Source organism: Lepidochelys kempii, chromosome 8, assembly GCF_965140285.1.
Source record: "Lepidochelys kempii isolate rLepKem1 chromosome 8, rLepKem1.hap1, whole genome shotgun sequence".
Classification (NCBI taxonomy): domain Eukaryota; kingdom Metazoa; phylum Chordata; order Testudines; family Cheloniidae; genus Lepidochelys; species Lepidochelys kempii.
Window position 1 is genome coordinate 47,113,252 of NC_136387.1, and position 19,916 is coordinate 47,133,167.

General features: G+C 42.8%; 2 protein-coding genes across 4 annotated transcripts in view; one reads left to right on the plus strand and one right to left on the minus strand.

Moving 5' to 3' along the window:
* Positions 1 to 19,435, minus strand: part of FIRRM (FIGNL1 interacting regulator of recombination and mitosis) — a 32,393-nt gene extending 12,958 nt beyond the window's left edge. For both annotated transcript variants that reach the window (XM_073356370.2, XM_073356368.2), the window contains exons 1-13: positions 19,265 to 19,435; positions 16,937 to 16,976; positions 15,849 to 15,937; positions 14,396 to 14,500; positions 13,517 to 13,657; positions 12,169 to 12,331; positions 11,786 to 11,870; positions 11,079 to 11,217; positions 10,454 to 10,534; positions 7,626 to 7,690; positions 3,154 to 3,302; positions 1,980 to 2,109; positions 643 to 829 (exon numbers count right to left, since the gene is read on the minus strand). In XM_073356370.2, the coding sequence (XP_073212471.1) occupies positions 643 to 829; positions 1,980 to 2,109; positions 3,154 to 3,302; positions 7,626 to 7,690; positions 10,454 to 10,534; positions 11,079 to 11,217; positions 11,786 to 11,870; positions 12,169 to 12,331; positions 13,517 to 13,657; positions 14,396 to 14,500; positions 15,849 to 15,937; positions 16,937 to 16,976; positions 19,265 to 19,363 (1,473 nt within the window). In that variant the 5' untranslated portion in view covers positions 19,364 to 19,435. The remainder of the gene's footprint in view (positions 1 to 642; positions 830 to 1,979; positions 2,110 to 3,153; positions 3,303 to 7,625; positions 7,691 to 10,453; positions 10,535 to 11,078; positions 11,218 to 11,785; positions 11,871 to 12,168; positions 12,332 to 13,516; positions 13,658 to 14,395; positions 14,501 to 15,848; positions 15,938 to 16,936; positions 16,977 to 19,264) is intronic.
* Positions 19,290 to 19,916, plus strand: part of METTL18 (methyltransferase 18, RPL3 N3(tau)-histidine) — a 32,040-nt gene continuing 31,413 nt past the window's right edge. For both annotated transcript variants that reach the window (XM_073356379.2, XM_078854047.1), the window contains exon 1: positions 19,290 to 19,524. The gene's annotated coding sequence lies outside the window, so the exon portion shown is untranslated. The remainder of the gene's footprint in view (positions 19,525 to 19,916) is intronic.

A 19,916-nucleotide genomic window follows, 5' to 3' on the forward strand; every position in this document is an offset into this window, starting at 1 on the left:
TGTCAGTTTGTGCAGTTAAAATGTCTAGGAGCAAACTGGCTTTAATATCGCATGTTCAGTTATAAAGACAAGCAAGCAAACTAGGTTTATTTTTAACATGGGCCCAAAATCATTGGCCATGTGTGAAAATTTACAACGGCTGGATGAACATTTTCAAATTTCAAAAATTTTCAGTAAAAAATAGGGTCAAGTTTTTTGCTAGAATTTTTGACAAAAAAAGGGACATATTTTTCATGATAATTTTATCCTTTTTTGAAGGTGGAGAACGAAAAGACTTTCAGCCTCTGTTACAGTAGTTGTGATGTCCTATCCTCTAGGAGATAAAATCTGCAGCTGGAATTTCTCAGTCTTAGGGAGGTGATCACCTTCAGAACTTGGATTAAAAGAAAGTACTAAACAGCTTTTTTAAAGAAGCTGCATTTTTGCGCTCCTTTTGTGGTTTTATAAACAGGTTTCTAATACAACTGAGGTCTCCAACCATGTTTATATAGTTGTTTTTGGTAATGACATATGCTGCACATCTGCAGTCGTACCTGCCTTGTATCTGCCTTCTGAAGTAAAGCAACACTTTTTGAAAAGTTAAAATCCACCAGAAGGAAACAGCTGAAAAGGTGATCGTGAGTAAACCAAAAACCAACCTACCAGCTGAGGAAAGTGTGATGGGGGTGTGGATGCAATGAAGGCACACAAGTGGACGCAAAGGTGGTGATACAGGGTGACAGGAACCTCAGCTTGTCCACTACCCATCACTCCAGGCAAACAAACAGGAAGAGAGAGCTCACCAGAGCACTGCTGGAAACCGAGAAAAAGGGCTGAGAACAAAGAGAGCCTGCAGAACAATGAAAGAGAGTGGGGTTACTGCTGTCCACACCTCACATCCCAAGAACAAACAGCTAGGGGAGCTCCTTCTTGTCTCCTGTTGGGAGCTGTGGCAATAACACAAATATCTTTACAGTAACAGATTTACAACTCTGATTAACTTTCTGTTTATAAACTCAGGTGATTAGCAGAGGCTTTTGGGGCTGTAACAAGGTACACTGGCCCTTTACAATTAGAGGGGGCCAGGAGATCCTGTTCCAGGGACATTGGAATAAACAGAGGCCCTGGAAATGGCCCTGTAGCAAGAAGAAAGGAAGCGATCCTGGGGAATTAATAGTTGGTTAAGAAAAATCCAGTGACTGTCCCTTTAAGGGGCAGGACAAGAAGCCCTGTAGTATAGGATTGGGCAGGCTCCCCTCTCTCCTAACCGATCGGGGAAAGATCTCCGAAGGAGCGCAGTATATATGTTCCTCTCACTCTCTCAGAACAGAGAGTGAGCTGACAGGGAGAAAGAAGACAGAGCCAGGAGACTGAGCTCCCACTAGGAAGGACAGAATCGGCGACTCCGTGAACAACAGTATGGGGCAGAATAAGAGCTCTGCGTACCATAAAAGAGAGGGAAGTGAGCATGAACTTTTGTGTTGCTGTAATGAACTTTATTCTGGGGACACTGAGAACTACTGTGAACTACTTTCATCTATTCACACAACCCCAGGTGGCGGGTGGGGGCATACTGAGAAAGAATGCGGGGAGATCCTAAAGGGACCCAGAGGGAGCACAGAGTCAGGGCACTGCTGAGGCACCTCTGGCCATGAGGGGGCGCTCAGTAAATGGCATGCCTGCTACAAGGAAATAAACAAACATGCTGACTTGAGGGAAAGTTGACCGATTTTGGAGATTAAAAAAAATTCAAACCCAAGGGCCCTCCACATTCTTGCATGCGCCCAAAGGCCATCCTTTCCCTCAACTGACCAGTGCATCTCTGCTTTGTACTGTGCATCCTTGAGGTATTACATCACATCCACCAGCACATCTGGCCAAGGATCAGACAGTGCGCCCTCAGAGCCTACTAATGCTACTGATTTGCTAGCTTGAGGGGCCTCTTGTACCTGAACCCCCATGTCTGCCTGTGCAGCTTGAATGCTGTAGGCAAAAATTACCTGGGAACCTCTTCTGAGAACTGGCTTCCTGTGGTCCAGAGAGCCTGCACATCCTCAGGCTGAGAGGGCAGCTTGTCCATTATGGTAACCAGAAGATGACACTGCGGCAGATGCAACTCAGGAGAAAGATCTGCAGGGAATTTTTTTTTAAATATAAAGTATATTTGCATTTGTAAGGCACATTTTTGATGGAACCAAAACTAAGCTAGGGCGAGTGATTAACAACAGAAGACTGAGTGAAAAGCACATCAATTGTTAATGAAGCTCAAAAGTCACTAAGAGATGAAGCTGGTTGGAAAATGGAGGGGAAGTGGAGTCCCAGAGAAAATTTCATGTTTTCAGCAAAAAATAACTAATCATAATATTTTATCCACAAAACAAAGAATTCTGATTCAGAAATGCTACTGTAGTGCCTCATGGGAGTTGTGGTTAGAGTGCCCCATGCTCCTTTATGGCCCTGGCTCTGTGGTCAGACTACATTTCCCATGATGCACCACGAGAGTCGCATGGCCACAGTATACATCACGGAAGATGAAGGCTGGCTGGGGTAGCCCAGTATAGCACACAGAGGAGAACGGGAGCATGAGACACCTGAACTACAACTCCCAGGATGCACTGTAACAGCATTTCAGAGATATTTTATTTTCTGGTTGAAATATTTTGGGTTTGGCAGAAAACCAGGGGGGAAAAACTTGCAATTTTTTGATGAAAAAATTTCCATAGAAAAGACACGGGGGGGGGGGTCAAAACCCCAATTTTTCCATCAAAGAACAGTTTTGGCAGAATATTTTCAGCCAGCCCACTTTTGCGTCGACTTTTGTGTCAGAAGGGCATCTTAGATTTGTTCAATATAACAAATCAGTGTTTTAATGCAATTTTCCCAGTGCACGCAGAATAACGGTCATAGAGTTAAAGAACCTTTTATGTTGTTTTATGAGCTGTGCAATGTTCACCCCACCTAGTGCTGCAATTGGCTGAAGATCCTTTAGTACCTGAAAGTATTACTTAGGATCCATTACTAAAACTACTCCACAGAAATAAGATACCAACATTATGACATATGCAGAACTGTTGTATAGCGAGTGAAGCACAAAAAGTTAAGTCACCTGGTTCTATTCCTAAGAGATGACACAACTGTACTATGAAACACAGGCAGTAATATTTTTAAACCTACCTAATTTTTCACTTAATACTTGCTCCAGAAAAGGCCTGAAGGGAAGAAGCTGGTGAATGAGAGGGTCCAGTGCCACCAGAAAAACCCTGGCTATTTCATCTTGATGGGCCTCTGAAATCACCGAAGCATACAGACTAGGAGGAAATTTGCTGCGGGGGAGGAAAGTACAGAGGTACTCACTAGCACTGCATTTCAAATAAGCATTAAGAGACAAAAATGTGAGTTACTATTATTGTGGATTAACAGATCTACCAATACAAGCAAAGAGAAGCATATGTTTCATATCTAACAATAGGTTTCAGAGTAGCAGCCGTGTTAGTCTGTATTCGCAAAAAGAAAAGGAGTATTTGTGGCACCTTAGAGACTAACAAATTTATTTGAGCATAAGCTTTTGCTCAAATACATTTGTTAGTCTCTAAGGTGCCACAAGTATTCCTTTTCTTTATATCTAACAATGTATTTTAAAATGGTGAGCACGTCACTATATTCTGCCTTTAAACCAACTACTGAAGGCCTGTATTTTATTAAACACAATAAGAAAAACTGTCCAATCTGCTTCTGCTGAAAAGTGGTAAAAGTCCATACAAAGAGGCATTTACTCAACAGGTGCAGAAGTGACTACGAGTAGAAAACTTCAAAGGGAAACATTTGTAGATTCAATTTGTTCCAGATGATGAGAGTACCAACATACCAGCCTGCAGGTTAGTGATAACAGGTTAACGCCATTTTGCTTTGCAGGAAATGAAAACTTAGGAAGAATAAGTGAGACACAAAAAATTAAAAAGAGATTGAGACCAAAAAGAAAGAGGAAACAGAGTGAGAGAAAGCAGCAGAGAGGGAGAGGGCATCAAGTGAAAACCTACTTGTCACATTCTGGGGTGCAATCCAGACCAGTGGAGGGTTCTGTCACCACCTGCCCTGCAAATTCGGGTGCCTCACAATGCTTCACAGCTGTAGCTCCCAACCTGGGCCGCTCACAAACAGCAGGCAGGTTACCCCTTCAGTATCTGTGTGTAGCTACCGTCATGGTCCAGCAACTCTGATGCCAGCAGCTTGTCAGCAAACACCAGCCAAATACTGGCTTCCAGCAGCACTTGGTTACTACTTGCAGAGTGACCCCAACACACTCCCAGTCCTGGATTGTCCCCAAAATGTGTGTTCTGCACTGTCCAGCTTCTCCTGGGCAGTTCAGATATTATCCAACAGTTTGCTACTTTAACCGGATTTACCCAAACAGTTCAGTTTAAAGACAACACTGGATTAGGTTTGGTTAAAAAATAAAACAAGTTTATTAAACTACAAAGAGATAGATTTTAAGTGAGTACAAGTATAAGTATTAAAGTCAGAAATGGTTACAAGAGAAATACAGATAAAATGCTTTCTAGTAGCTAAAACTCAAACTAGCCTTGGTTCAAGGTAAAATCCTTATCCCAAGCTCGCAGCAACAGGGCTGACTAAATTCTCAGGTCACGATGCCCTCACCAAATCAAAGGGCTGGTTCTTTTGTCTTCTTAGGTGAAAGAGAGAGCAAGAGAGAGAGATAGGGAGAGAAAGAAAGATATCCCTGGGGTTTTTTTGCCCTTCACTTTTATAGTCCAGTCACCCTCTGAAATGCATTTTCCAGAGGGTTACCCCTAGATAAAGTTCCTTCCCACTATGAGGAGAGAGACATGGCATCTTCTGGTGAAAGAGGTTCCATGTTATTGCTTGCTAAAACAGAGCAGGTCTACACTTAAATCACTGCACCAGTGCAGCTGCACCACTATAGTACTTCGGTGAAGATGCTACTACGCCGACCGAAAAACTTCTCCTGTCGGCATAGTTAATCCACCTCCACAAAAGGCGGTATCTATGTCGACAGGAGAAGCCCTCCCATCGACCTAGCTCTGTCTACACTGGTGTATAACTAAATGCATCGCTCTGGGGTGTGGATTTTTCACACCCCTGAGTGATGTAGTTATACCAATGTAAGTTCATAGTGCAGACCTGGCCGCAGATCAATCAGTTCCTGCCTCCCATTCACTGCCAAATGGCCACTTGATGGATGATTTGCCAATCAACTTTGATGACACCAGGCTAGAGGTGTTAGCTTGTCCGTTGTATCTAAGGAACAGGTTACCTCCTTCCCAGATTTGTCTGGTAAAAACACTTCAGCTTATGTTCATTACTTTACATATTATGCTGCTACAAACATTTCACCATGATCTTTTGTACAAAGATTATTACAGTAGTGCATAGAATGTGAATACAGAGGTGCATTCGGTCACCCTACTAGTCTAAGAACAGGTCTATACTACAGACCTGTATCGGGATAACTATGTCTCTCAGAGGTGCGAAAAATCTACACACTGAGCAACAGTTATACCGATCTAACCCGTCATGTAGACGGCACTGTGTTGATGGGAGAACTTCTCCTGTCAACATAGCTACTGCTTCTCGGGAAGGTGGATTAACTACACCAACAGGAGAAGCTGTCCTGTCAGCGAAGGAGTGTCTTCACTTCAGCGCTGCAGCTGCACCAATGTCGTGTTTTAAGTGTAGTCCTGCCTAAGAGGTAAGCCTAAAGTGTTTTGGGGTGGGTTTGTTTTTTTTTAAAGTTATGAATTTCTGCATCCCCCAGGACAGAAAGAACAGGTTTAACCAGCATCTCCCTGAGTGCTTTTTTTTTTTTTTTTATAATGGTAGGTGTTAAATTTTATTTCCACTTTGAAATTGGCATGGGCGTGGCAGTTTTCAGTGTTTCGGTTAAAACTTTTATGTATAAAAAGTAAGAGTTGCAAAGACATGTTTTTCAAAACTAGAATGGCATAAAGGTGTAATTAGTATAGGAAGGACTTCAGGGCTATTCTACACAGGGCTATCTACCAGCATAATTATATCAGTATAATTCCCCACGTGGACACTCTTACTCCCCCACTCCATGTCTGTCTGCTCTGATTAGATTGCAAACTCTTCTGGGTGGGATCTGTCTGCTACTAGGTGTTTGTACAGTGCCTAGCACGATGGGGCCCCATTCTCGGCTGGTCCTTAGGCACTACCATACTAAACATGATTAATAACTATAGTGGTATAATTGTACCAGTAAATTTCCCCATGCAGACAAGCCCTTAGACACTACAAAGATGAGCGTTATAGAAACAGATTACAAAGAGACTATGTAAAAACGGCACCTTCTTACTCAATAGATCTGCTCAGTTTTTAACACTTTTCACTCCTGTAAACCCTGCCAAGTGAGCACATGCAGAAGAGAGAGTGCATCATCAACAAAAAGGATTAACTAAGAACATGATATTGCAATGAAATGTGAACAATAGTCCATCTGCACCCAACTCACTGAAGGATCTGGGCTTAAATTCCAAGTGCAGCATCAAAATGTGCCCTCAATTACACCTACATTATGCTATTTTCCTCATTGCCAGGGCAAACTGAGTAAGTATCCTATCTCTGAGAAAAATGACAAACAACTGAAAGTCCATGATACTATGTATTGTCTAGAGAGAAGCAGCAAAGAGTGTTTCAGCAAGGACTAACCAGTCTGGTATCTTCCCTTTTTTCAAGTTTACAGTATAATACTAAGGCCATGTTCTTTACTGAAGTTCTATTTTCAATTCCTCATTAAATTTGTTAAAAAAAAACAAAAAAAAAACCCTGCTCAGGCTGAATATTTCCATGTTCAATCATAGTGAAAGAACTATTTTACAAAATAACTGTTGCTGAGGTGCATAAAATGTTGTTTATGTTTTCACCAGAATGCAACTAGAATAAACTGTCCCACCACACACGTACTTTCAATTAAAAGGAGAAAGAGCATGTCCCATTGTTAAGTGAATACATAATAACAAACTCTGTCACAGCGCAAGCACCAAGCAGTGCAGAACTATGGTTATTGTGGGACAATAATTATTTCCCAGCCTTTGTGGGGTTTAATTTAACCTTAATAGTGCATTAAATTTCTTTTGCACTTAACTTTTTTTAAAACAAAATGTTGCCTCGTTATTTCATTGCAGAGGCCCTGTGGAGTGAGTAACTACAAGAAAAACAGTTGTTAAGGGCTCAGATCCTCTAAAGGGCTCCATCTGCACAGTAAGATCCCAGGTAGATCCACTGATAGGATCTAGTAGAAGAAAATGCAACAGAATGAGGAGTTTGGTAACATGGCACTGATTCACTTTCTGGCAGCGTTTGGAGGATAGGTTAAAATGACTAGTAGCTACACAAACAGACCACACTAAAGCACCCAAAAGAAGTTTCCCAGGAGGAAGTACAAATTTCTCTGACCTCCATACACCAAAGAAATTCTATACACAAATCCTGTTCTGCATGTAACAAATCAGAGAGTGACTGCTGCAATCTTTTATTTTTGCAAGTCTTGTAATGTTTGGAGCTGCTGTAACTACAACAGACACTTTCAGAGCTGATACAGAGATGTCCCTGCAGTGGAATCAAAGAGCTAATTTTTGTGGTTCACTTACCTATATATCTGAAGATACAGCTGGTGTAATCGACAGCAGGAATCAGAGAGGAAAGGAATAAATTCCTGCAAAAGCCACCAATTTTGAATGGTATTTTCAAAATGAAATAACGATTAAATATATTTTTCTTCTGCTTACTTGAACGTATTTGTGAAATGCTTAATTATGAAGTCTAATTTTTAAAAGTTGTAGCCTGCTGTGATGCTCACTGCAAAAGAAATGCAAAATGCACAACACATGCCAAATTATCAAGTAAAATTATCATATGTTTCTCCTCTTTAGGAAGCTAAATTAATAAGATAAGGGTTTTCTTAAACTTCATTTACAGGAGCAATAACCACAGTCAATCACAAACAAACAAAAATGCACTCTTCACATACACCTCTACCCTGATATAATGTGACCCGATATAACACAGGTTCACATACAACGCGGTAAAGCAGCCCCAACCCAATCCAAGGGTCTGGGAGGCAGGAGCTGTGGGGAGCACTTTTGGGGACCCCGCAGGCCCAGAGTGGCCCGAGTGATTAGCAGGGGCTGGGAGCAGCCCGCTCCGCTTCTCTCACCAGGTGAGGGAGGAGGAGACTTGGGGGAAGGGATCCCCCCGGTACTCACCGGCAGCAGCGGAAGCAATGTGGCCACAGCCCGCTCCACTCTTCCAGCTCCCAGCTGTGGCGCTCCGCTTCCCGCCACCGGTGTGTGCGGAGGGCATCCTTTCCCCAACCTCATTGCACTCACCGGCTGCGGGAAGCGGAGCGCCATGACTGGGAGCTGGTGGAGTGGAGCGGGCTGCGGCCACGTTGCTCTGCTTCCTGCTGCTGCCAGTGAGTGCCTGTCAGGGGCAGGGGTGTGGATAGGGGTCAGGGCAGTCAGGGGACAGGGGGCTTAGGTAGGGGGTGGAGTCCTGGGGGTGATTAGGGATGGGGGGGGTCCTCTGGAGTGGTCAGGGGACAAGGAGCAGGGGGGCCAAAGCAAGTTCAATATAACGCGGTTTCACATATAACGCGGTAAGATTTTTTTGGCTCCCGCAGACCGTGTTATATCGGGGTAGAGGTGTATTTTAAAGACTATTGATTCTATCCCATGCATAAACAAAAAAGATAACGGACATTAACACAACAGACAAGGTGATTATATACCTCATCATCTACTCTGCATTTGTTATTGGTATTTGGTGTGTTACTTAAATGAGTACCAAAAGGTTAAAATAAGACTATCAGAAGAAAGAGGTGGGGGGAGAAGGAAAGGACAGAGAGAAAGAGTAGGAAAGAGGAACGTGGTTTTCTGTAGTTATCCCTAGGTAGGTGATAGGAGCTTGCAGAAAATCCCAGGAGAAAGAGTTCAGCCAGATTATTTATTTTTAGATCTCCTCCTCACATTTATTTTAAGAGGGAGCTTAAGGTCTTTTTTAAGGGCAATCAAACACCAGAACTCACACCTTCAGAAACAGCCTTACACCTTTTTCTGTGTAACAATTTTTCTCCACCCATCTCCATATGTAACTGATTCCTGTTCAGCACTATTATACTGCTGCACAAAACTAGCCAGAGGATTTATGGGGAGGGTTAGAGGAAGGGGATTTTCTTGGCTACATCCCAAACTTAACTAATCTATTTTATAAAAAGATGTTGGACAGTGACTGAGATCTTCAGGTATCGCCCCACCTCCAGCCACCTGCTGCAGAAATGGAATCCAACTATTTGTACTGGTGATACGGATAGTTGCCAACATCTAGACAAATGTTGCAAAGGGCAGTTGTTCAAGTAAGTTGGGGGTCTGCAGATCACTAGGCCCGAAAGCCACTGGTGAACCTGTTTCTCTCTTGCACCCTCATTTGGTAAGTGTGTGAGTTAATAACCCAATTTTGTAGACATGGAAACTTTGGCACAAAGCCAAGGAGTCAGAGACAGGACTTGAATGAAGGAATCCTTTATTCTCAGTCCTGTACTTAATCCACTAGAACAGTGGTTTTCAACCTTTTTTTCATTTGCAGACCCCTAAAAAAATCTTGGATGGAGGCATGGACCCCCTTTGGAAATCTTATACATACTCCGTGGACTCCCTGGGTCTGCGGGCAACAGGTTGAAAACCACTGCACCAGACCATACTGCCTTTCATGCTATCAAATTCATCCTCCTAGTGGCAAAAGATCATATTGGCTTCTCAGCAACGGAACAAGTTCAAATGAAGGCAGTATGCTAGTAGGAAGCTGTTAGTGGACCCTGTAAAATCAGCAACCTCCTGGGTGGAGCTACCTTCCCCGGCTGAAAACTGATCTGAGACCCACTGAAAAAAGTTGAGGGTCCTGTGGACAAATGCTAGCCCTGAGATGCTGGAAGTGGGACCATGAACATGTTGTGAACATTAGGGATAAATGAGCAACAAGCTTACACCCCTCGCAACTGTTTGTCTGTTTACATGTTCAAGGCAATGTTGGTTCAGTGCCAACTGTGAGGGATAAGCACCCCCTACTGACTCATCAATGTCACTGCCTGCTGCATCTCGCTGCTCCCATCCAGGTACAGTACTGACCCTGCTTAGTGTGTGAAATCTGATGGAGTCAGAGAGCACCGTGTTCAGCTGGAAGAATACAGCAAGGCAGCTATTTAGCAGAAGATAGGCAGAAGTAGTGAACAGTATTAGGTATCCAAATTGTATTACATGTGAGATAATAAATCACAAGCAGGTAAGTATGGGTGTTAATTATGCCATCCAGATACCACAGTTGTAAGTATGGTGTAGCAACACAAAATACTTGATCAGTGTGTCTATTTGCATAATACAGAGTTAGTTTTATACTCATGAAGGACCCATATAATAAATCGTACCTTGATGTAGTGAACAAGGGAATTAGCAAAGAATCTACACAGTTTAACTGTCTTCTGGAACAACTTGTAGTCAGTGCTCTCCTATCAAAAAGGAAAGCAGCAATAAAAACACCATGGACAGACTAAGAAGATATCAAAGAAAGTGACATTGCAAGATACACTGCTATCAGGGCTAGAAACTTTATCTTGTTTGTTAAAGGAAGCTTGGATTCCACACAAAAACAGCAGAAATTGGGGAAAACCCCTAAGAACATGTGATATCTCTGTAATCTCAAAACAATTTTTCACAGGAATCTTCAAAGTTTAACTGTTGTCTTTTTAATTGACCTAGTGAAAGCAGCAGTATGTGAAATGAATGAGATTCCTGAAGAGTACTGGAGATGGGGAGGAGGGAGAATAGTCTTTGTATCTACCCAAAGTATCCTGGATGCTAACCAGGGCTATTAGACTCCTTTTCAATGTGGTTTTCTAGAGAACCTTGTAAGCAATGTGAAGTACCTAGAGTGTAAAATTAGTCTATTTTTTAGCCAATAACACTGCATAGCAAACATATCTATCTTTGCAGTGCTTCCTAACCCAACTCTTTCTCAAGCCCAAAAGTAGTTTTGGGGGATTGTTCATTCACCTGTGTCCCAGACAGCTTCATCTGCTCAGCCAGCTGCAAACAGGAATGGAACGAAAAGAGGGTGTCCTTGCACAGGCCACTGAGGATGTCCTTGTGTTTCAAATGGCTCTGTAGCAGGGAATGGTGCTTGAGGCTTTGCCTAACAAAGCCAGACAGGAACAGGATCAGATGTTTAATTGTCAGAAACAAATCAAGTGACATCAGGTCATAATAAGCACTATTCCACAGACCCTACTCTACTCTAGGCTCCTACACTGCACCCATCACCGTTGTAACTGAGTGCACTAATGCAGCAGTGTCCTGACAAATGCCAAGGAACTCAGAGACAGAACCACTCTAGTCCCATTGTGACTATTTATTGAAGCACAGAAGGGATACAGGATGCGTCAAATCGGTGACAGAATCTAATCAAACAGTGTCGGTGGAATTCCAATTCAGACCCTTGGGGAACATTTAAATCATAATATTGTATTTAGAATTTATTTCCTTAACACAATATAAAAAAGATCAAAGAGTGTTTCACTTTCTAAGGCAAGGCTCATAACTTTTTCAACTGAGAATGCATTACTAGTTAAACTTCAGTGAGAATCAGGGCACCACCTCCCATAGGCACTTTTGAAAAGCCTAGCTTTAAACAAGTTATAAAACAGTGGCTCTAAAATACACTTGGGATACACAACAGCAACATTCAAAGTATTAAAACATACTTGATTATGAACTTCCATGTGTTGGCATGAAGGGCATGGTCCATGTTGGAAATGACAGAGCAGATCTCCAGCACAGTATGGATCACTGCAGAGGAAACAGTAAGTAAGAGCAAACAAACACTGAGTTTAAATAGACCTGTATATTCAATGCCTGAAAAAAAACAAACACAGCTGTCACATCACTGCATTTGCAAAACCACTTCCAGTTTTTGAAAACTGACCAATTATTAAGTGCCGAATGCCCTCAACTCCCACTGAAGGCAACAGGAATTGAGGGTGCTCAACATCTAGCAGGAAGTGCTCTGCATCTTGGGGGATCAGGCCCACTGTCTGTAGAAAACAGGGGGCTGGGCAGGATAAAGAAACATCTTTCATATACACACCTGACACCATATCTACAATACTGTCCTCAGCAGAAGCAGATTCCATAGAGATCATATCAAGCAGCTCCATAAGCTGCTTTTGAAGAGAATAGGTCTCTTTAAACAGAGATTGGAGGAGGTCGGAAATCAAGTGCAGGCACCCACTGTACAGTGACTCGCTGTCCTGTAGGAAACGTGGGATTAGGGAGAGTTAGAAAATGTCTGAGAATAAAGATCTGATGTTGCTCCTGCTGAAATCAATGGGAATTTTGTTACAAATGTCAATGGGCGCAGAATCAAGGCATACAAACATCTACTTCTACAGCTTTTGCTGGTTGTGTGAGTTGATTTTAAATAGCCATCTGTGGTTATTATGCATGAAATACAAAATCCCGCTCACTTAGGGCCTGATAGAAAGACCAGTGAATCAGCAAGAATCTTTCTAGTGATTTAACTGAACTTTGGATCAGACCCTTGATGCATAACTCTAAAATCAGATTTCTACCAAAATCTAGGACCATACTTCATGACAAACGTAGTTGTATCCCAAAAGTTTCCCAGTACTTTAAAGTGTTTCTTAATAATAAATTGCCTACTGGAGGAGAAGTCCTTAGGCAAAGGTCTCACTGTGTAATTTGGCTCCATAAGTATTTAACGTTTCTAATAAGCAAGGAAGACAAGCTCAAAAGTGAAATTGATACCAGTAGGATGGATAACAAATTACTATGTCTTATGATACTGGCACTGCTTACAGCAGGAAAGGTTTCAAGCACAACAATCAGTTTTCTTCCACATGCAGGTGCTGCAAAATGTGATGCCAACATGTTTTTATACATAACGCAAAGTATTTAATCCCAATCACAAGTCTGCCTTGAAATCTGCACTGAATCATAGAGTTAATATTAACACATCCATAGTCACTTATAGCTCTGCAAATCCACTGAAGACAATGGGTTTACACGGGTGTCAGAGGGCCTAATTAGCTAAACAAGTTATTGGGCACAATACAGGAGTAACCGAGTGAAGTGTAATGGCCTGTGGTATACAGATCAGACTAGATAATATAATGATCCCGTCTCATCTTAAACTGTAGGAATTTCATCAGAAAAACCTTTATTACTGGTGGTAATGCACAAGATGGAAATAACTGAGCTTGGCTTTCAGAGGTCAGACTGAGTTTGCAGGGCTGGCAGTTGGAAAAGCCATCTTCATACTTGTAAACTGAGCACATTTGATCCAATATTGAGGCAACAAAAATGGAAAGCCACAAAAGTTACTTTTCAAAGCAGAATCACACCTCAAAGGATTTTTTATATGATCTATAACTAGATCTAGAATCTTTTTTTCTCCTATTAATCCAGAGACCTACCTTGCAGTGCATAAATGTGTTTTTGATTACATACAGAACGGAAGAGGGAAGGGTACGGATACTCTCTAGAGGCACAGGCTCCTGCAGGGTACAGATATGTCGCACACAACCCGTCAGAGTTTCCAGCAGCTGCACCATAGTCTGCAAGTGAGATCATCATCACTGAAGGCACAATCTATAACAATACACTGCAGCAGTTAATTCAAAAAGCAAAATTATAAAGAATCTCTTCCATTTTGCATTTGACTAAACTGTTCTCTGTCTTTTAGGACATTAGCAAATGGAAAAGTATTAGGAAGCCAGAAAGATGAAGGAAGCTCTGTAAAAAAAAAAAAAAGCAGTTTCAGACCACAGCTTTTCTGTGATGTCATACTCTCTTTACGTGAGAGTCATGTTTGTACAGGGAAGGGGTGGGAAGAGGCGGGGCAGGGCCAGGGCCTCACAGAAGGGGTGGAGTGGGGGCAGGGCCGGGACAGCCTGGGGGGCCGGTCGGTGGTGCCGCCCTCAGGCCAATGTACTAGTCCTCATGTGGCCCTCATGATCATTTGAGTTTGAGATCCCCTGATACAGAGTCAATAACAGATAAACATGAAACCTCACAATGCAACAGGATGAAAATCAAGACTAACAGTGCTGAGGGTTGAAGGTCTAAGGCCCCAATCCTGCAAGTATTTATACACATGCTGAACTACCCTTTATCAACGGAAATATATGGACATTGCCTGACATATTCAAACTAGCTGCACTATGACAAATCCAGAACTGAATTTTACATTCAGTTGTTACTGGCACAAAAACTTCACAAATCTCTCCACAGTTTTGGTAAAAAACATATAATCACCTAACCATTCCTCTTACAGCCCATTTCAATAGACTTACCTGTAAAACATTCCTCACTGCTTTGCATAATTCTATGTTCTGGCTGGTTAGTCCTTTGGCTTGACACGATAATTCATACAACAAATCATCAAATAATTGTATTGCCTGTCAGAATAAAGCAAATTAAAATAAAACTGATATTAATTGACTCCAACATATAGCCAGTATAAAACAAGGGCACCCATCGTACATCCACTTTCATCTTTGGTATGGAGGTGTGGAATGCAGAGACTTATGCTTCATAGCCTAGCTATTTGAAGCAAGAAGTACTGCATGCCAGAACCTGCAGTTTCCATAGGTCGCACTTCTATTTAAGATGAGGGCAGATATCATGTGTTCTGTTATTACACAGAAATGAGTCTCTCTGTAGTTAGTTAAAAAGAGCTTCCCATTTAACCTCCAACCCCAACTTTAACCAATATTAACATTACTACCAATTTTATATACTACATCATACCCTAGAACAGACTTTTCTTAAGTTTGGTTCAAATCAATCATTTTGGAGATACAGAGTTTTGTTTTGTTTTAAAGGCAGTTTATTATTCTGAAAAGATTAACTCTTTCAGTTCCTAATATAGGAGGTTTGGAGGTCATGTCTTTTTGAAGATTTGTTTTTCTTTTGTTTGGTCTTGATGCCTTAGAGTTGTTAGTTGTGGGATTAGAAAGATATAAGCAGCTCTTTCCAAGCATAGACAGAATGTTGCATCGCGGATGTGGTGAAATTACACAGGTTTAGGATATGCACATTATGAACCAGTTTCTTTCTATGCTCTGAAAACCTGTTGAGGATGATTAATATTGGGGTAGGAACCGACCAGGAGCTCTTACAGACTTCCGATTGTCTACAAGCAGGGGTTCTAGGGAATTAAACTTCTACAGACAATGGGAGCTAGGCAACCCCTATTGTAGTTTCTTCTATTTCATTTAAAATGTGACTATTTAATTTAAGAATTTCAGTATAGCTATAATAAATAGGGCGTATTTCATGTTGTCAGGATTGACCATATCCTAGGTTAACTTGGCCTTACAGGTTATTTGCTACAAATACTTTAGTCTTGGGCCTTGCAATTTATTTAGCCAAAGAAGCACCCTAAAGTTCTAATAATAAATAAATAATCATAATCATAATAATGTAATTCTCCATTTGCTTATCATCTGTTTTCATAGGTCAAATTTTCTCAAAATAGGCTTTTAAAATTCACTTTATTATTGACTACATCATGCAAAACATCATTGGCCCACTCCTCCTGACACTGAAACTAACAATAAAAATCACAGAAGCAGGACTCAGGATATAAAATCATGAGACCGTTTTAGAGTGAAAGGGAATGGATATCAAACATTAGCTTGATTTCAAAACAAGAATTCTATCAGACTACTACAGACCTTGTAGTAACCAGGTTTCTAGTATTGTATTGATGTTTGAGTCTTCACATTACGAAAGACATCATACCTTGGGTAACACTTTTGAGAAAAAGGTTTGCTCTAATTCTGAAAGGTTGATATGAGGCAGAAACATTTCAGTCAGGATCCTCAGCACACCTGTGAAGCAAAATATTTATAGTAAAGAAGAACACCAAAATGATCAAAAAAATTCCACTACTGAAGTCCCACTATAATAAAAATACTTGCAACTGGACAAGTATTCTTTCTGACAGTACAAGGGGACAGCAACCCTAACAAATAAATTGATAGCCTGAGAGGGTTAGGAGGGAAGGAAGGAATCCCACTCCACCCCCATAGCAACGCACATTTGGAGAGGTGCATGAACGTAGGGATCTTTACCTTCCCAGGAAGCAACAATCTGATATACAGCACTATATCCTATAGATAGGATACCAGGCCACACTGACTTGTAATTTGAATCAATGTGACAACCCCTATATATAAGCTTAATGTAGGCCAAAATCTAAGCATGGACAACACCTGCTGAAGCTAATGGAAGTTGCACTTGAAAATGTGTCCCTGTATATACATCCTCTTCCAGTTCCCCCTCTCTTGGGTGATCCTAACACCTGCACTTTTAAAAAGAACACCTGAGGCACTCGAGCAAACTTTTAAAAAATGGTTTTCAGAGCTTTCTTAAACTGTCACCTACTGTCTGCATTTCTTTCCCCCAATCTTTACCAGAATATTCATAATACATGTGATTGCCTTTCTAATTAACCTGCCAATACCCTCTTACCACAATCTGGTTTTCGTGAGCTTAGAACCACTTCCATGTTGATGACAAATTATGATACCAGTGTACAAATGAGACAGAAAGTGAAAAGATTCTATTTTAAACAAATACCCTAGCAATTATCAATGGCCCAAAAGGGAAAACAAGATCTTCATACACACACACATGCATCTATTTCTCTTTTTGTTTTTAAGTTGTTCAGAATGTCTGTGATTCTTGAAGGTTGTCTTACAAAACCAAGGAAGATTATGTTATAAAGTATTTGTAATTAACACAGGAGCTACAGTACAATAATTGTAATACAAAATGATTTATAGGGAAGAGGCACTGTAACACCAAATAAAGTTATCATAACTTACGAATATGCTCAGTCCAGTCGTCAGAATTTTGATACATAGAGTAAAAATGTTAAAGAAAAGAAACCCAAATATGTACTGAAGTACAAACTAATCCCACTATGGAAGTTGCTATGACTCCAGTTCTGCAAACACTTAAAAGGATGTGGTAAATCAATGGCACTGTTTCCATAGTAGCATCCACCATGAGCTTAAATGCTTGCAGGATTAGGACCAATATAAATACAATTATATACACACAGATACCTATTCAAAGTGAATTTGAAAAAAAAAAAAAAAAAGGTACTTAACTACTTTAATCAAACACAAAAATGAACAGAATTCTGTTTATAATTTTGAATTATTCCTACTTTCCAATGCATTCCAGTAACACCACTCTCTATCCTACTTTTAATCAGATTGTCTACATAAAAGATAGTATGCAGTGTAGTTGTAGTCGTGTAATGTTTCCAGGATATTAGAGAGACAAGGTGGGTGAAGTAATATCTTTATTGGACCAACTCCTGTTGGAGAGAGACAAGCTTTTGAGCCACAGGTTCTTCAGGTCTGGGAAAGGACTTCCAGCAGCAAAGACACCCTATCGCCCCTGTGGGTGAACACTTTTCATGCATCCGATGAAGTGAGCTATAGCTCACGAAAGCTTATGCTCAAATAGATTTGTTAGTCTCTAAGGTGCCACAAGTACTCCTTTTCTTTTTGCGAAAACAGACTAACACGGCTGCTACTCTGAAACTTTTCACAAAGTGATCACTGTCTGACTTATGCCCTCATCCTCAAAAGAATCCTGCACAATGCTTTCAAAAAGAGGAGCCTGGGAGCTTAAATTCATTTCTCTGCTAGATGCTAAAAACCATGGACCGAAGAGACTGTGGATTTACGGTTTATTACAACAATCTGCAACCTATAAACCCCCTCCTTCATCTTATAATTGAGGAGGAGTAAACAAGCCACTGTACCTTGAATGGTCCCTTACAATACGTACTACTTATGCTAAACAATCTGTTCCACTTTGTTTTTTGCTGTGAGACTGGCAGTTCCCTTCCCAGACCTGAAGAACAGCTCTGTGGGGCTCAAAAGCTTGTCTCTGTCATCAACAGAAGTTGGTCCAATAAAAGATATTACCTCACCCACCTTGTCTCTCTACATAGAAGATTAACATTCAATAATTTTAAATAACTAAAGGTTGGTACTCATAAGTTTTTTTTACTCCTCTTTTATAATTCAGTGTCAGAATTAGAATCTTCTTGTCACTGCAGTTTTCCTTTTACACGTTTATTCTTGTAAAGTATGTTATTTTAAGAGGATTATTATAATTCAGGGTTGCTAAATTTCAAATTTACCCTTTTGGAATACTGAATTATTTTTACATTGAATTTTCACTTTACTGCACTGCTGTTACATTTGCTAACCAGGCCCACATGTTCTTTATTTTCAGAACTCTGTGATACTCTGTTATTTTTATTTTGGTAAGTTAATCTTTAGAAAAGTTAAACTGAAAAGCCGTGACCCTGAAAGCCGCTCTGCGAGGAGGTCCTGCACTCATCCAGAGCCATGAAGGGGCTTAACAGTATGAGGGGTCCGTGGGATAAGCGTGCAAAAACTAAACACAATACACTGCAATGGAAGTAGGGACGAAATAAGAGAAACCGAGTGACAAGTGGTAGCTAAGGTTGGAGAACAGGGTAAGAAAGGCTATGGGCTGTACACAGTAATGGGTGTCTGGTAGTCAGAAACCAACAGTACTGGGCAATGGAGACCCAACATAAACCCATCAACCCTATGCCTGCCCTAATGCCGCCCAACAGCTACCCCACATCAGCTCTCATCAGTGCACAGACACCCACCCTATCCCTGCCGCCAACACTGGCAACTCCGCCCCTGTGCCATCCCATCAGCACTTGACCCCAGTTCCTTTCCTGTCACAGCAATACCCCACAGTGACACCCCACAGCACCCTGGCCCCAGCCCCACCCCAGTGACATCTCGCAGCACCTCAGCCCCACCGACACCCTACAGAGCCCCATCCTAGTGGCACCCCACTGAGCCTCAGCCCCGTGACACCCCCAGCCACATCCCTGCCCCAGTGACACCCCGCAGCGCCCCATCCTCGTACCACTGACACCCCACATAGCCCCCAGCCACATCCCTGCCCCAGTGACACCCTGCAGTGCCCCATTCCCACCCCAGTGACACCCCACCGCAACTCAGCGCCACCCTTGCCCCAGTGAGACCCTCCAGCGCCCCAGCCCTGCCCCGGTGCCAGCCCGCAGGGCCCCAGCCCCACCCTATAGCGCCCCAGTGACGCCCCGGCCAGGCCCCGCGGAAGGATATGAGTAGGCGGGGCAGGACACAGGGCAGCTCCCGGCGGCAGAGCGCCCCATCCCAGCCCCCCAACTCCCGCAGCAGCAGCTCGGGGTCCGCCGGGGACATGGCCCGCACCGGCTCCGTCCCGCCGCCGGCGGCCACGCTGCGCCTCGCGCTCTCCCAGCAGCCGCCGCGGCAGGCGCCGCGCTGTGTGGGGGCGGGGCAGAGCGCGCGGCGGAGTGAGGCGGCCGGGCCCGGCACAGTGGCGGGAAGGGCCGAGGCGGCCGGTATGTATCCGTGCGCGCTAGGGCCGCGGGGGGGGGGTCCCCGGGGCAGGGTGAGTGACCCCCAGCCAGGGCCAAGGGGGGGTCCCCGCGGCAAGGTGAGTGCCCCCCCCCGCTCCCCGCAGCCAGCCGGGGCCAAAGGGAGGTCCCCGGAGACAGGTTTGTTCTGGGGAAGCAGCAGACCGAGCACGGGAGTGGGCACCAGGGGACATGGCCTCTACTCCCAGCTGTGCCGTTGGCCTGTTGAGCGTCTTTGGGCAAGTCACTCCCCTGCTCTCTGTGCCTTTTTCCCCTCTCGCCCTGTGTCTGTCCGGTCTCTTTAGCGATTGCAGAGTCTTCAGCACAAACGGTGTCTTGCGGTCCATGTGCAGAGCCCGGCACGGTGGGGCCCTGAT